The sequence below is a fragment of the Salvelinus sp. IW2-2015 genome, linkage group LG26, assembly GCF_002910315.2.
Source record: "Salvelinus sp. IW2-2015 linkage group LG26, ASM291031v2, whole genome shotgun sequence".
Lineage (NCBI taxonomy): Eukaryota > Metazoa > Chordata > Actinopteri > Salmoniformes > Salmonidae > Salvelinus > Salvelinus sp. IW2-2015.
In genome coordinates, this window is record NC_036866.1 from 48219656 (window position 1) to 48236882 (window position 17227).

General features: G+C 41.7%; 1 protein-coding gene across 1 annotated transcript in view; it reads left to right on the forward strand.

The window, feature by feature from the left end:
* The window catches only part of LOC111952783 (cAMP-dependent protein kinase type II-beta regulatory subunit), a 28862-nt gene extending 19820 nt beyond the window's left edge, over positions 1-9042 (forward strand). Inside the window, exons 7-11 of the mRNA XM_023971689.2 lie at positions 7297-7398; positions 7616-7690; positions 7813-7881; positions 8433-8568; positions 8867-9042. Coding sequence (XP_023827457.1) covers positions 7297-7398; positions 7616-7690; positions 7813-7881; positions 8433-8568; positions 8867-8946 — 462 coding nt within the window. The 3' untranslated portion in view covers positions 8947-9042. The remainder of the gene's footprint in view (positions 1-7296; positions 7399-7615; positions 7691-7812; positions 7882-8432; positions 8569-8866) is intronic.
* Positions 9043-17227: the final 8185 nt, after the last annotated feature.

The window sequence follows — 17227 nt, forward strand, 5'->3', positions numbered from 1 at the left end:
GTTAGAAGGATTACTTTATCCTATCCTAGGTATTCCTTAAAGAGGTGGGGTTTCAGGTGTCTCCGGAAGGTGGTGATTGACTCCGCTGACCTGGCGTCGTGAGGAGTTTGTTCCACCATTGGGGTGCCAGAGCAGCGAACAGTTTGACTGGCTGAGCGGGAACTGTACTTCCTCAGAGGTAGGGAGGCGAGCAGGGCCAGAGGTGGATGAACGCAGTGCCCTTGTTTTGTGTAGGGCCTGATCAGAGCCTGAAGTACGGAGGTGCCGTTCCCCACAGCTCTCGTAAGCAAGCACCATGGTCTGTTAGCGGATGCGAGCTTCAACTGGAAGCCAGTGGAGAGAGCGGAGGAGCGGGGTGACGTGAGAGAACTTGGGAAGTTGAACACCAGACGGGCTGCGCGTTCTGGATGAGTTGTAGGGGTTTAATGGCACAGGCGAGCCCAGCCAACAGCGAGTTGCAGTCCAGACGGGAGATGGCAAGTGCCTGGATTAGGACCTGCGCCGCTTCCTGCGTGAGGCAGGGTCGTACTCTGCGAATGTTGTAGAGCATGAACCTACAGGAACGGGTCACCGCCTTGATGTTAGTTGAGAACGACAGGGTGTGTCCAGGATCAGCCAAGTTTAGCACTCTGGGAGGAGACACAATGGAGTTGTCAACCGTGGTGGCGAGATCATGGAACGGGCAGTCCTTCCCGGGAGGAAGAGCAGCTCCGTCTTGCCGAGGTTCAGCTTGAGGTGGTGATCCGTCATCCACACTGATATGTCTGCCAGACATGCAGAGATGCGATTCACCACCTGGTTATCAGAGGGGGGAAAGGAGAAGATTAATTGTGTGTCGTCTGCATAGCAATGATAGGAGAGACCATGTGAGGATATGACAGAGCCAAGTGACTTGGTGTATAGCGAGATAGGAGAGGCCTAGAACAGAGCCCTGGGGGACACCAGTGGTGAGAGCACGTGGTGCGGAGACAGATTCTCGCCACGCCACCTGGTAGGAGCGACCTGTCAGGTAGGACGCAATCCAAGCGTGGGCCGCGCCGGGATGCCCAGCTCGGAGAGGGTGGAGAGGAGGATCTGATGGTTCACAGTATCAAAGGCAGCCGATAGGTCTAGAAGGATGAGAGCAGAGAGAGAGAGTTAGCTTTAGCAGTGCGGAGCGCCTCCGTGACACAGAGAAGAGCAGTCTCAGTTGAATGACTAGTCTTGAAACTGACTGATGGATCAGAAGGTCATTCTGAGAGAGATAGGCGGAGAGCTGGCCAAGGACGGCACGTTCAAGAGTTTGGAGAGAAAGAAGAAGGAGTACTGGTCTGTAGTTGTTGACATCGGAGGACTCGAGTGTAGGTTTTTTCAGAAGGGGTGCAACTCTCGCTCTTGATGGCGGAAGGACGTAGCCAGCGGTCAAGGATGAGTTGATGAGCGAGGTGAGGTAAGGGAGAAGGTCTCCGGAAATGGTCTGGAGAAGAGAGGAGGGGATAGGTCAAGCGGGCAGGTTGTTGGGCGGCCGGCCGTCACAAGACGCGAGATTTCTCTGGAGAGAGAGGGAGAAAGAGGTCAAAGCACAGGGGGGGCAGTGTGAGCAGAACCAGCGGTGTCGTTTGACTTAGCAAACGAGGATCGGGTTGTCGTCGACCTTCTTTTCAAAATGGTTGACGAAGTCATCAGCAGGAGGGAGGGGGGGGGAGGAGGGGGAGGAGATTCAGGAGGGAGGAGAAGGTGGCAAAGAGCTTCCTAGGGTTAGAGGCAGATGTTGGAATTTAGAGTGGTAGAAATTGGCTTTAGCAGCAGAGACAGAAGAGGAGAATGTAGAGAGGAAGGAGTGAAAGGATGCCAGGTCCGCAGGGAGGCGAGTTTTCCTCATTTCCGCTCGGCTGCCGGAGCCCTGTTCTGTGAGCTCGCATGAGTCGTCGAGCCACGGAGCAGGAGGGAGGACCGAGCCGGCCTGGAGGATAGGGGACATAGAGAGTCAAAGGATGCAGAAAGGGAGGAGAGGGGTTGAGGAGGAGAATCAGGAGATAGGTTGGAGAATGTTTGAGCAGAGGGAAAGATGATAGGATGGAAGAGGAGAGAGTAGCGGGGGGAGAGAGCGAAGGTTGGACGGCGCGATACCATCCGAGTAGGGGCAGTGTGGGAAGTGTTGGATGAGAGCGAGAGGGAAAAGGATACAAGGTAGTGGTCGGAGACTTGGAGGGAGAGTTGCAATGAGATTAGTGGAAGAACAGCATCTAGTAAAGATGAGGTCAAGCGTATTGCCTGCCTTGTGAGTAGGGGGGGAAGGTGAGGGGGTGAGGTCAAAAAAAGAGGAGGGAGTGAAGAAGGAGGCAGAGAGGAATGAGTCAAAGGTAGACGTGGGGAGGTTAAAGTCACCCAGAACTGTGAGAGGTGAGCCATCCTCAGGAAAGGAACTTATCAGGGCGTCAAGCTCATTGATGAACTCTCCAAGGGAACCTGGAGGGCGATAAATGATTACAACATCAAATCTTCTTGGGTATTACATTACAAGCTTGGCACTCCTGTATTTGTTCGAACTTCCATTCTTCTCTGCAGATCCTCTCAAGCTCTGTCAGGTTGGATGGGGAGTGTCGCTGCACAGCTATTTTCAGGTCTCTCCAGAGATGTTTGATCGGGTTCATGTCCGGGCTCTGGCTGGGCCACTCAGAGACTTGTCCCGAAGCCACTCCTGCGTTGTCTTTGCGGCGTGCTTAGGGTCATTGTCCTGTTGGAAGGTGAACCTTCACCCCAGTCTGAGGTCCTGAGCGCTCTGGAGCAGGTTTTCATCAAGGATCTCTCTGTACTTTGCTCCGTTCATCTTTCCTTCCTTCAATCCTGACTAGTCTCTCAGTCCCTGCCACTGAAAAACATCCCCGCAGCATGATGCTCCCACCACCATGCTTCATTGTAGGGATGGTGCCAGGTTTCCTCCAGATGTGAAGCTTGGCATTCAGGCCAAATACTTTATTCTTGGTTTCATCAGACCAGAAAATCTTGTTTCTCATGGTCTGAGTCTTTTAGGTACCTTTTGGCAAACTCCAAGTGGGCTGTCATGTACCTTTCACTGAGGAGTCTGGCCACTCCTGAGCAAGGCAGTTAACCCACTGTTCCCCGGGTGCCGAAGACGTGAATGTCGATTAAGGCAGCCCCCCGCACCTCTCTGATTCAGAGTGGTTTGGGTTAAATGCGGAATACACATTTCAGCTGAAGGCATTGAGTTCTACAACTGACTAGGTATCCCCCTTTCCCCTTTCCTCAGTGAAATACCTGATTGGTGGAGTGCTGCAGAGATGGTTGTCCTACTGGAAGGTTCTCCCATCTCCACAGAGGAACTCTGGAGCTCTGCCAGAGTGGTCACCTCCCTGACCAATGCCCTTCTCCCCCGATTGCTCAGTTTGGCCAGGTGGCCAGCTCTAGGAAGAGTCTTGGTGGTACCTAACTTCTTCCATTTACGCGTGATGGAGGCCACTGTGTTCTTGGGGACCTTCAATGCTGCAGAAATGTTTTGGTATCCTTCCCCAGATCTGTGCCTCGACACAATCCTGTTTCGGAACTCTACAGACAATTCCTTCGAACTCACAGCTTGGTTTTTGCTTTGACATGAACTGTCAACAGTAAGACCTTATATAGACACTGTAGGTGTGTGCCTTTCCAAATCATGTCCAATCAATTTAGTTTACCACATGTGGACTCCAATCAAGTGATAGAAACATCTCAACGATGATCAATGGATACAGGATGCACCTGAGCTCAATTTCGAGTCTCATAGCAAAGGGTCTGAATACTTATGTAAATAAGATACATAAGATACATATTTTTTCATACAGTTGCAAAAATGTCTAAAAACCTGTTTTCACTTTGTCATTATGGGGTATTCTGTGTAGATTGATTAGGGGGGAAATAATTGTATCAATTTTAGAATAAGGTTGTAATGTAACAAAATGTGGAAAAAGTCAAAGGGTCTGAATACTTTCTGAATGCACTGTATGTATTAAGCTATCGATAAACATCTGAGAAAGCTCAGTGAGGTGAAAGCCATGTTTTGTACAAAGAGCTTCCAAGAATCCTTCCTCTCTGAGCTGTAAGGATTACACTCTGTACATTAGCAGCACATGAGTCCTTGTACAGGTGATAACCCCAAATGCTACCAGACCATGGCGTTGAGTACCTGGGAAAATTAGAATGGGTAATTCATAATAGCATTGTATTTGGTTCAAAACATTCTCTAAGATGTAAACCTCAGCTGGAGTTGTGCATAAAGGGTGTGACCATTGAGCAAGTCGAGGAAGCTAAACTCCTAGGTATAACATCGGATGGTCAATTATCATGGTCAAGTCATATTGACAAATGAGTTGTGAAGATGTGGAGGGGTATGTCTATGAAAAAGTTCTGCGTTTTTTTACACAGAAATCAACTGTACTAGTTGTTCAGGCTCTGGTCTTGTCCAATATTGATTACTGTCTAGTAAAATGGTGAAGTGCAGCAAAGAAAATACCAAGCAAAGCTGCAGCTGGCTCAAACAGAGCAGCATGCCTTGCTGCATACAGCACTAACATCAACAACATGTCAGTCTTTCCTGGTTGAGGCTTGACAAGAGATGATCATCTTCTCTTTTAGTTTTTATGAGAAATATTACTGCGACGAAAATTCCAGATTGTCTGCATAATTAAATAACATTTAGCTCAGACACCCGTACACACCCCACAAGACATGCCACCAGGGGTCTCTTCACAGTCCCCAAGTCCAAAAGGAATTCACGGGAACACACGGGTGATTCTCAAGAAACTGACACTTGACAAAATAATAAATGTTAAAAAAAGAAACACATTTTCAACCATAATTCCTCTTGGATTACTAAGATTTGGATCTTTAGCTATTTAATGAATAATTATTGTTATGTTTATTGATCAGATATTATGCATTTTACCACAATTTCCAAAACTACCAATGCAAAAATTCTCATTACCGCAATAGTTTTCAAAGTCCAAAAAATATATAAACATATATTTTTTTACATTTCTCACTTATTGAAAAGGCCTGAGTTTTAAGCATAACACTGCAAACAAATATATTACAAATTTAATTATACACATAACCTTTTCCTAACCTTTTTTGTCATAATTACTTGTTATGTTGTGCTCATCTAAGGACTACTCTTCTAGATGATCCATCATGGGTGAAAACAACTTTATTAAAAAATGTATTCGTGTTTTTACAGCAAATCAAAAAACATGTTACCGTAATGAGAAAGACATTGTGTTTTTACGTAATAAATATTATAGTTTAATGTAAACTTCAACCAGTATAAAACATTTATGATTTATGGACAAACTACAGCAACATATTTTGTGTTTTATTCAAATAAGTTAGGTTTTTCTAAAGTAAAATTTTATAAAATGACCAGAGAATTTAAACCGGACGCTTTTCGGTAATGAGAATTTGGGGTGAAAATGTACAAAATTCAGACAAAAATGTTAAATATATTTAAATTAAGACACCGTGCCATAAACTAAGCATCTTAGTCTTCAGAATGATAGCTGATTGTTTCAGATGCGTCATGGTTTTCTAACTCACTTTGTTACCGCTGTGATTAAAAGCGGTTTAAGAATCACCCACCACAGTATTATACAGAGCTATCTCCAATTACTCAACCAAACAGCAAAATTACCACAAAAAATGTATATAACAACATCTCATGGCACAATAGGGACTGTGAAATGACACACACACAAACATTCACTTTCTAGTCATTTAGCTAACTCTCTTATCCAGAGCGACTTGGGCCTTGCTCAAGGGCACATCGACAGATTTTTCACCTAATTGGCTCAGGTATTCAAGTCAGAAATCTTTCAGTTACTGGCCCAACACTCTTAACTGCTAGGCTAACTGCCACCCACACATAGACACACTCTATCACACTCTAACACGCAATCTACCCGTACATTATTATTTTGCTGTATTGTTTGTATATTGTTGTATTGTAGATTTATGTGACTGTTCTTGTCTATGAGTGTATCAGTGTTTTGTTATTTGTCGTGTTTTATGTTTTTGTGTGGACCCCAGGAAGAATAGCTGCTGCTTCGGTAAAAGCTAATGGGAATCCGGATAAACCAACCAATGATAAATGCTTGATATAATAATAGGACACTTCTGCAGCTTTTTGGGGAAAATCTTGACATTGGTTAGAGATGCAGCTCCCTCTGCTGGAAAACGTTATGTTGGACACAGGGACTAAAAGGAAAAACGAATCATAGGAGTGGAAATAATACTGCACTGAACAAAACAATCCCAAATTGTGGACTGTTTGTCTTGACTATATCACATTCACCATTGCCAGACATCGACATGACTTGTTGTTTTCATCCTACCATTATAAATGATTAGAGATATACTGACTAGAGGTCGACCGATTATAAAATAACGAAAGGAACCCCTTTCAAGTGCAGCCGCAAGTTATTACAGGAATTATAACGCGTCGACTCTTTCTCTCTAAACCATATACCTTTGACTAATCCGGAAACTATCACCTCGAAAACAAAACGTTTATTCCGTTACGTATTTTATCTAACGGGTGGCATCCATGAGTCTAAATATTCCTGTTACATTGCACAACCTTCAATGTTATGTCATAATTACGTAAAATTCTGGCAAATTAGTTTGCAAAGAGCCAGGCGGCCCAAACTGTTGCATATACCCTGACTCTGCGTGCAATGAACGCAAGAGAAATGACAATTTCACCTGGTTCATATTGCCTGCTAACCAGGATTTATTTTAGCTAATAATGCAGGTTTAAAAATATATACTTGTGTATTGATTTTAAGAAAGGCATTGATGTTTATAGTTAAGTACACATTGGAGCAATGACAGTCATTGATTGATTGTTTTTTATAAGATAAGTTTAATGCTAGCTAGCAAYTTACCTTAGCTTACTGCATTCGCGTAACAGGCAGGCTCCTCGTGGAGTGCAATGTAATCAGGTGTTAGAGCATTGGACTAGTTAACTGTAAGGATGCAAGATTGGATCCCCCGAGCTGACAAGGTTAAAAATCTGTCGTTCTGCCCCTGAACGAGGCAGAACGTTCCTAGGCCGTCATTGAAAATAAGAATGTGTTCTTAACTGACTTGCCTAGTTAAATAAAGATTAAATAAAGGTGTAAAAAAATATATATAATAAAATCGGCAAATCGGCGCTCATAAATACCGATTTCCGATTGTTATGAAAACTTGAAATCGGCCCTAATTAATCGGCCATTCCGATTAATCGGTCGACCTCTAATACTGACAACTGTGTCTGTTTGTTCTCAGGATCGTCTGACGTTCAGGAGGATCATTGTAAAGAACAACGCGTTGAAGAGGAGACTTTATGAGGAGTTCATTGAATCTCTTCCATTCCTTACGTCACTAGAGGTATCGGTCTATTGTGTTTCTATCTTTATCAGTAGAATTTGTTTTTGTGCACACAAAGTGCATTTTCTCTCTCACATTAGTACAAACACGTCCCTGCAATCCAATCAGTGTGTGCCCTGTTATCCCCAGCTTTCAGATGATGTGTAATTTAAAGTATAGAACGAACTCATCCCTGCAAACCAGTCTTAACAAAGTTTGCCTTCCCTGTTATCCCCAGCTTTCAGAGAGAATGAAAGTAGTGGACGTGCTGTCTTCTAAACCATTCAGCGATGAAGAACAGATCATCTCTCAGGTATTGTTTTCTTCTATTCTATATGATCATGCCAGGTAATTGCACTTCTTGCAAGTATTTCTTTCATTCTAATGTATTGTTTATTTGCTATTTGAAATACTGTCATGTGTGTTCTGTTGCAGGGTGATCTAGCAGATTGTTTTTATATAGTTGAATCTGGTCAAGTTAGAATCACCATGAAAAGAAGCAGGGTAAGTTTGTCTCTAAGACATTACAGATTTGAATGTATCATACATAGAAATTTAGTTAAGATGGATTTGTGTGATATTTTTTTAATTACATTTTTTTGTGGGATTTTACCCCCTTTTTTCCCCAATTTCGATCTTGTCTCATCGCTGCAGCTCCCCAACGGGCTCGTGAGGTGAAGGTCGAGTCATGCGTCCTCCGAAACATGACCCACCAAACCGCGCTTCTTAACACCTGCCTGCTTAACCTGGAAGCCAGCCGCACCAATGTGTCGGAGGAAACACCGTTCAACTGACGACCGAGGTCAGCCTGCAGGCGCCCGGCCCGCCACAAGGAGTCGCTAGAGTGAGATGAGCCAAGTAAAGCCCCCCCCAGCCAAACCCTCCCCTAACCCGGACGATGCGCCGCCCTATGGGACTCCCGATCACGGCCGGTTGTGATACAGCCCAGGATCGAACCCGGGTCTGTAGTGACGCTTCTAGACCGCTGCGCCACTCAGGAGGCCATTTGTGGGATATTATGTTGTTTATGTTGCTCTCTTATGTCTTCTCTCTAGACGAAAAAAGACCAAGAGGATGAGGAGGTCGATATAGCCACGTGCTCAAGAGGGCAGTACTTTGGAGAACTGGCTTTGGTCACGAACAAACCCAGAGCTGCTTCAGCTTATGCTGTGGGAAGTGTTAAATGTTTAGGTATACTGCCTTTACTCTGTGGGCTGTGTCTCAAATTTTTATATACTCCTCCGTCCTTGTCCTACATTTTTCTCATATCTCATTAGAGTCTCCTCCAATTCGGTTTGAGAGGAATTGGAGAAACAAGGACGGAAGACATAAGGATTTAAGGGCTAATAACGTTTCCAAACACAATCATGACTGTTCTTATTCTTTGTCAATGTGGATCTTTGTCAGATCAGGACCTACATGTGATATAAGTCATCTGTTTAGAGCCATCCCTTCCTGTGTCTGACACCTCTCCTCTTGTGTTTACCAGTTATGGACGTCCAGGCATTTGAGAGGTTGCTTGGCCCCTGCATGGACATCATGAAGAGAAACATTGCAAATTACGAATAGCAGCTGGTCACGTTGTTTGGAAATAGCACCACTGACATTGAGGGGAAGAACCTATGAAATCCAGAAAGGGTAAAAAGTGAGATGCACTATGATGAAGATGTGAGAAACCAGGATAACACTTTAACTTGACACCCAGCATCATAACACGTTATGACATGGTCATAAACATGTCATAAAAGCTGACATAACATGTAATAACATGGTCATAAACATGTCATAATATGTCATAAAAGCTGACATAACATGTAATAACATGGTCATAACACTGTCGTGACCCATATAGTTACACCTGTTGTGACATATATTGCGTTATTTTATGGCTGTTTATGACACCTACATAAGAATGTATTTGTGTTTTTCCCTGCCAAGAAGTTTCCTTTTTTTTTTTTTGTCTCTGTCATATTTTAAATAAATTGCAGAAAATGCACTTTATGACACTGTCATGAAGCATTATGCCCATCCTGTGTCACTTTAATCGGGACTAAGAAAATACTCTTTATGGCCCTGTGAAGAAGCATTATGACTATCATAATCATATAAGCCAGATAGGCATATCACGTACATGCCCTTATGTCAGTCATAAATAGGGTGTCTCGTCCTGCTCCTGGAATCTGCTCCTGTATTCATCCCAGTCATTAGCAACAGAGCATTGGGGTAGGTGCATGTCTGACATCAATGTGTGGACAATTACAATCATAATTTAATATGGTCAATTTCATAAAATGTTATATAACATCAACATACTTTTGACAAGTAGGCAATGGTGTAATGGAATGTTTTGCCTTGTGTGGTAGGTAGGTTTTGTGGGTTTTAACACTCTTATGTAGGTGTCATAACCAGCCATAAAATAACACAATACATGTCACAACCGGTCTAAATATATGTGTCATGACAGTGTTACAGCTGTTATGACATAATGACGCTGGGTGTCAAATAAAGTGTTGCCGAAACCAGTGGGTAGAAAGTATTGTTTTCCGTTCTGAAAATGTGAAACACAGTATGTTACCATTAGTGATTTAGATAGGGTAAGACAAAATGTGTACGTTTGATTCCAGATGACACAATGGTATGTTTTAAAGGATTTTGTCTGGGAGTAATATTTGTCTTGAAAGGAGGATCCGTGTTAATCCAAAATGTGAATGTTAATTTGTTCTGTCCTCACAACTTTTTCCTCTTAGATTTTCTACAAGTGTGCATTTTATTGAATTTATCACATTTTGACATTTTAAGTCACTGTTTGTATAATGATCACTATAACATTATAGATGATATATAAATTGTCCTTTCAAATATTCTGATATCGTATTTCCTCATGTGCCAAAGGCCATTCAAATCCTTGTTAGATTATGATGGTGTCATCATAACTTCACAGTAATTATCGCATTTCACAGTTAAGAGTTTTTTTGTTAATAATTTGATATTCTCATGTTGACGTATCTTTTAGCAAGGGGGACCGTGCATTTAATAGGATACAGAAGGGAACTAGGTCCTTTTGTTTCAACATGGTGGTAAGAACAAACAATCTTGTCATCAGAAAATAAGGGAAAAAGAGATCTTTCTACATCGGAGTATGTAAATTTACTTATGGAAGCAGTAGTCCTTTTATCATTGCAAATGTGTCTCCTCAAACATGTGATTCAACTCCCTGAACATGTCTGTGAACAAACTGTAATACATTATTCACTGTGTGCTTTAAGAAACAGTTAATAATGCCATACTTTTGCACAACAAAATAATCATAGTTTTGTAAGAATATAAATACAGTTGGCTGACCATCTTTGAGCGCTTGAATCCTCTAAGCTGCAGCACTAGACACTGGTTACCATACCGGTAATATGGTATTTGAACCGTTATTGTCTTTAATGAACTAGTTTATTTCCTTGTGTTTCTCATTTTAAATGTACAACATTAATTATTAAATGCAACTGTTCTCGTGTGCCAGTGACACATAATAATATGCAGTTTTTAGCCATGACTTCAAGGACATTGATAATGTGTGTCCAAATGACACCCTATTCCCTACATAATGCACTGCTTTTGACCAGAGCCCTATGGGTCCTGGTCCAAAGTAGTTCACTATATAGGGAATAGGGTGCCATTTGGTACACAATCATAGTTATATTGCATTTATTGCTGTCTACCTCTACATAAATTGCAAACAACATGTACCTTTTGGAAAACGTGCACAATGGTCCCCTGCTTTCTCAATAGCAGCCTCTCTCTCTCTCTCTCTCTCTCTCTCTCTCTCTCTCTCTCTCTCTCTCTCTCTCTCTCTCTCTCTCTCTCTCTCTCTCTCTCTCTCTCTCTCTCTCTCTCTCTCTCTCTCTCTCTCTCTCTCTCTCTCTCTCTCTCTGTCTCTCTCAATTCAACTCAATTCAAAGGGCTTTATTGGCATGAGAAACATATGTTTACATTGCCAAAGCAAGTGAAACAGATAAACAAAAATGAAATAAACAATCAGAAATGAGCAGTAACATTACATTTACAAAAGTTTCAAAAGAATAGAGACATTGAACATGTTATATTATGGCTATGTACAGTGTTGTAACAATGTGCAAATAGTTGAAGTACAAAACTTAAAATAAATAAACTGATAAATATGGGTTGTATTTACAATGATGTTTGTGATTCACTGGTTGCCCTTTTCTTGTGGCAACAAGTCACAAATATTGCTGCTGTGATGGATCACTGTGGTATTTCACCTAATAAAAATGTGATTTGTTTTCCAATTCTTTGTGTAATCTGAAGGAAATATGTGTTTCTAATATGGCAGCCTCTCTCAATAGCAAGGCTGTTCCCACTGAGTCTGTACATAGTCAAAGCTTTTCTTAATTTTGGGCCAGTCACAGTGGCCAGGTATTCTGCCACTGTGTACTCTCTGTTTAGGGCCAAATAGCATTCCAGTTTGCTCAGTTTTTTTATTAATTCTTTCCAATGTGTCAAGTAATGATCTTTTTGTTTTCTCATGATTTGGTTAGGTCTAACTTGGCTTATACAGGAGGTATTTTACTAATTTTTTTTTAATGGTATAATTCCCCTCTAGCTTTGTGCTGGCAGTGCTGTTGATTTTGTGAAGAAGGTCCACTACAGACTGGGAACTGGATATATCGGAGGAAATCCATTATTATTGGCTATTGTTGGTTATATCTAACTCTTCATTACAATAAAGAACAATTTTGTATTATGAAGCTGCTACGCTCATTTCTTTTAGGTACTACACTCAAGATGACAATATTGGTTAATGGCCAATATTAACTAATTTAAGTATTTGAGTCTCAAACATGAATGTCTAATTGCTGCTGGACTTGTCATGCAGGGCTCCCTTGCTAAATAAAACTCTCAATGGGACTCCCTCATAAAATTAAGGTTAAAAAAGTAAATAAAGGTTAAAAAAAAGTTAAATATGTTAACATTGCAGTGTATAAAACTTATGGTGAGCATCGAAGGGTGCAAAACTGTATGAAAAAATATAACATTATTGACACCTTGACACCAAATGAATTTTACCCGCTAATATTAATATTTTTGGAGGGAGAGTAGGCTATTTGCTTCTAAATAGTGATTTTATCCACCAGTGGTGGAAAAAGTACCCGATTGTCGTACTCAAGTAAAAGTCACCCAGTAAAATACTACTTGAGTAACAGTCTCAAATTATTGGGTTTTAAATGTATGTACTTAAGTATTAAAACTAAATGTAATTGCAAAAATATACTTAAGTATCAAAAGTAAAAGTATGAATCATTTCAAATTCCTTATATTAAGCAAACCTGACAGCACATTTTTTTGGGGGGGGGATAACCAGGGGCACAGTCCAACACTCAGATATTATTTACATACAAATAATTTGTGTTTAGTGAGTCCTCCAGATCAGAGGAAGGAGAAATGACCAGGGATGTTCAATTGATAAGTGCATAAACCGGACTATTTTCCTTTCCTGCTAATCATTCAAAATGTACTTTGGGTGGAAAATGTATGGAGTAAAAAGTACATTATTTTCTTTAGGAACATAGTGAAGTAAAAGTTATCAAATTTATAAATAGTAAAGTAAAGTACAGATACCCCAAAAAACTACTTAAGTAGTCATTTAAAGTATTTTAACTTTCCATCATCAATTTAAAACTGAGGAAACTCCTGGCTATTGCGGCGATCAATCAACGGTGGAACCTGTGGCCATGGCGCTCCATGTGGGTTCACCCCATCTGATGTCCCGCAGCCAGTATGGAGCGTACCAACATCTGGTGCAGGAGCTGTTCGACGATGTGATGTTCCAGGGCTATTTCAGGCTTGATAAAGCCCAGTTCGATGAGCTGCTGTCCAGGATGGGCATATTGACAAGATATTTGTCCAGCTGAACTTCTCACCATTTGTTAAAGGTAAATATTGTCAATCAATTCTAGAATCCTGACATGTTACTATTGATCAATAAACATATAATGAGTGAGACAATAGCCTATATGAATAGATCAGAACAATAACAAATAACATTGTAACACAAAGTGTTTCAGAATTTACATTGGAAATATTCTTTATGGGATTAATTTACATGAAATGTGTATTGATTACATCTTTGAGGTTACTGATGCTACTGTGGTATTTATGCATTCATTTGTGATGCTATCCTTGATATGATCCTGCTGTTGTCACATGCTACACATGCTCATGTGTGTGCACATGCATCTATCTATCCAATGCTATTATTATTTGGTATAACAGATATTATACTTTAGTAATCCTGTCACACCCTGATCTGTTTCACCGGTCTTTGTGATTTTCTCCACCCCCACTCCAGGTGTCGCCCATCTTCCCCATTATCCCCGGTGTATTTATACTTGTGTTCTGTTTGTCTGTTGCCAGTTCGTTTTGTTCGTCAAGCCTACCAGCGTTTTCCCCCTTGCTTCTGTCTTTTCTGCCTGCCGCCCTGTACCTTGTCCCACTACCCTGGACTATTGATCGCTGCCTGCCCTGACCCTGAGACTGGCTGCCGTTCTGTACATTTTGGACTGACCTGGATTACTGATCTCTGTCTGCCCTGGACCTGTCATTTTCCCTGCACCCTGTTCTAGTAATACACTTTTGAAACTTCGACACTGTCTGCATCTGGGTCTTCACTGAAACGTGATAAATCCACAATGACCTGGTGATGTTTAAATGTCTAATAATGACATTATCTTCCATATTCCTACAGATACCTTGCAACTGGAGATTCCTTCAATGCGATTGCCTACAGTTACCATGTAGGGCATTGCGCGGTTGGGTGCATCGTCGTGAGTGGGAATTCATGCCTGTCCCAACCAAGGACGACTGGAGAGCCATCGCTGCTCACTTTGAAGAAGGGCGTAACTTTACTCATTATCTGGGAACAGTGAATGTCAAGTATGTGGTCCTGCAAGCACACCCAAATTCCGGTTCCCTGTTCCACAACTACAAGGGGAAATTCTCCATTGTCCTCTTGGCGGATATGGATGCCAATTACCTCTTGGATGTCGGCAGCTACGGGAGGACGAGTGAGGGAGGCACTCTGGCCAACTCTGCCTTTGGTCATGGCTTAAGACATGGCACCCTCGACCTCCCTGAAGACAGCTGTGTTCCTGGAGCAAAGCACCGGGGACCCCAGACCCATAGGAGACAAGGCCTTTCCTCTCCGGAGAAACCTCATGCGGCCCTTCCCTGGAGCAAACATCCCTAGGAGGAACAGGGTTTTCAATTACCGCCTCACCCGAGCCAGGCTGACCGTCGAGTGCACCTTCAGCATTCTTGTGTCCCAGTAGTGGATGTACTGGCGAGTCATCGGGGTCCACCCTGCTAACGCAGAGGCATGTGTGAAGTCTACTTGTGTCCTGCATAACTTCATGAGGACCAGGAGGGGACCATAAAATAACATGATGCTCACCGATGATGTCATTGGAAACACTTATCTTCCTCTATCTTTTTTTCCACAGAACATAGAAACGTGCTGTAGTTGGAGATGAAGATGATGAATACAAAGTTGAACAATTTTGCAATAAAATAGTATTCTTCCATTTACTAAGCTATGTCAATTGCAGTTAAACAAATCTCAGTTTCTCTCCCTTTGATTGAATTCCTTCTCAGGTGAGGGTGCTGTTCAGGTACGGGTAATGTCTGCACAAAAACAAAACAGGCTCTTTTAAGAGTCACCCATATTTAAAAAAAATAAAAAAAACAATTAGACATCCTATAACGCACACCTACACACTTGTGTATCAATCTGATTGATTGATTGTGTTGTGCAGTAAGCAGGCTCAGGTGTATAACTGTGGCTCCTTCCACCTTCAAAGAATAGGCATGGAGAACAGTAATACACTTCCATTATTTCTATTTATATAACTACGCTATATTGTTTGTCCTCATGTGTCTGTGCATGTTTTTCAGTATAAAGTACTCTGCAGCCACTTAGTGTAGACACCAGGTGAGACCACACACACAGATTCCTGTTGAACATTGTCCCTTTAAGTACCTTATTAAATCAATAACAGTCTCTCTCCTTCACTTCATCCCTCTCGCCCCTTCTCCCTAAATCATATAGGTTATATCAGCTGTGTAGGTAAACCCCTCTTGCATCTGAACTGGCTGACACATAGAGGGCACAGCATGATCAGAGGTGAGAGGTCACTTGGTCAGGTCCACTTGAAGTATTATTAAAGAGATGCTTTACATTGAAATACAGATAGAGATGCAGTAGTCCCAGAGTTAATGATACAAAGTAAGTTTTGCATTTCACCTCCTGATGATTATGATGACTGACAGTGTGAGAATTTAAAAAACACAAGACTTAATCATGCTCTCTCTCTCTCCATCTGTCTCCTGTCTGCAGGTATGTGTTGATGCGAGAGAGGGTGCCAACCCCCAGTCCCGTCATCACCATCTCACCCGCTCTTAACTTCTTATGGCTGGGGGCAGTATTGAGTAGCTTGGATGAATAAGGTGCCCAGAGTAAACTGCCTGCTCCTCAGTCCCAGTTGCTAATATATGCATATTATTAGTATATTTGGATAGAAAACACTCTGAAGTTTCTAAAACTGTTTGAATGATGTGTGAGTATAACAGAACTCATATGGCAGACAAAAACCTGAGAAAAAATCCAACCAGGAAGTGGGAAATCTGAGGTTGGTCGATTTTCAACTTAGCCCCTATTGAAGATACAGTGGGATATTGGTCATGTTGCACTTCCTAAGGCTTCCACTAGATGTCAACCGTCTTTAGAAACTTGTTTGAGGCTTCTACTGTAAAGGGGGGCTGAATGAGAGGGGATTAAGTCAGAGGTCTGGCAGAGTGCCAGGACCTGGTCATGCGCATTCACGTGAGAGGTAGCTCCCGTTCCATTTGCTTTTTCTGAAGACAAAGGAATTCTCCGGTTGGAACATTATTGAAGATGTATGTTAAAAACATCCTAAAGATTGATTCTATACATTGTTTGACATGTTTCTACGGACTGTAACGGAACTTTTTGACATTTCGTCTGCAACTAGTGAACGCGCTTCGTGAGTTTTGATTTGTTTACCAAATGCGCAAATGCGCTATTTGGACCTAAATGATGGACATTATCGAACAAATCAAACATTTATTGTGGAACTGGGATTCCTGGGAGTGCATTCTGATGAAGATCATCAAAGGTAAGTGAATATCTATAATGTTATTTCTGACTTCTGTTGACTGCACAATATGGCGGATATCTTTTTGTCTTGATTGGGTTCTGAGCGCCGACCTCAGATTATTGCTTGGTTTGCTTTTTCCGTAAAGCTTTTTTGAAATCTGACACAGCGGTTGCATTAAGGAGAAGTGGATCTAAAATTCCATGTATAACACTTGTATCTTTGATCAACGTTTATTATGAGTATTTCTGGAAATTGATGTGGCTCTCTGCAAAATCACCGGATGTTTTTGGAACTACTGAACATAACGCGGCAATGTATACTGAGATTTTTTTATATAAATATGAACTTTATCGAACAAAACATACATGTATTGTGTAACATGAAGTCCTATGAGTGTCATCTGATGAAGATCATCAAAGGTTAGCGATTCATTTTATCTCTATTTCTGCTTTTTGTGACTCTTGTCTTTGGCTGGAAAAATGGCTGTGTTTTTCTGTGATTTGGCGGTGACCTAACATAATCGTTTGTGGTGCTTTCGCTGTAAAGCCTTTTTGAAATCGGACACTGTGGTGGGATTAACAACAAGATTACCTTTAAAATGGTATAAGATACTTGTATGTTTGAGGAATTTTAATTATGAGATTTCTGTTGTTTGAATTTGGCGCCCT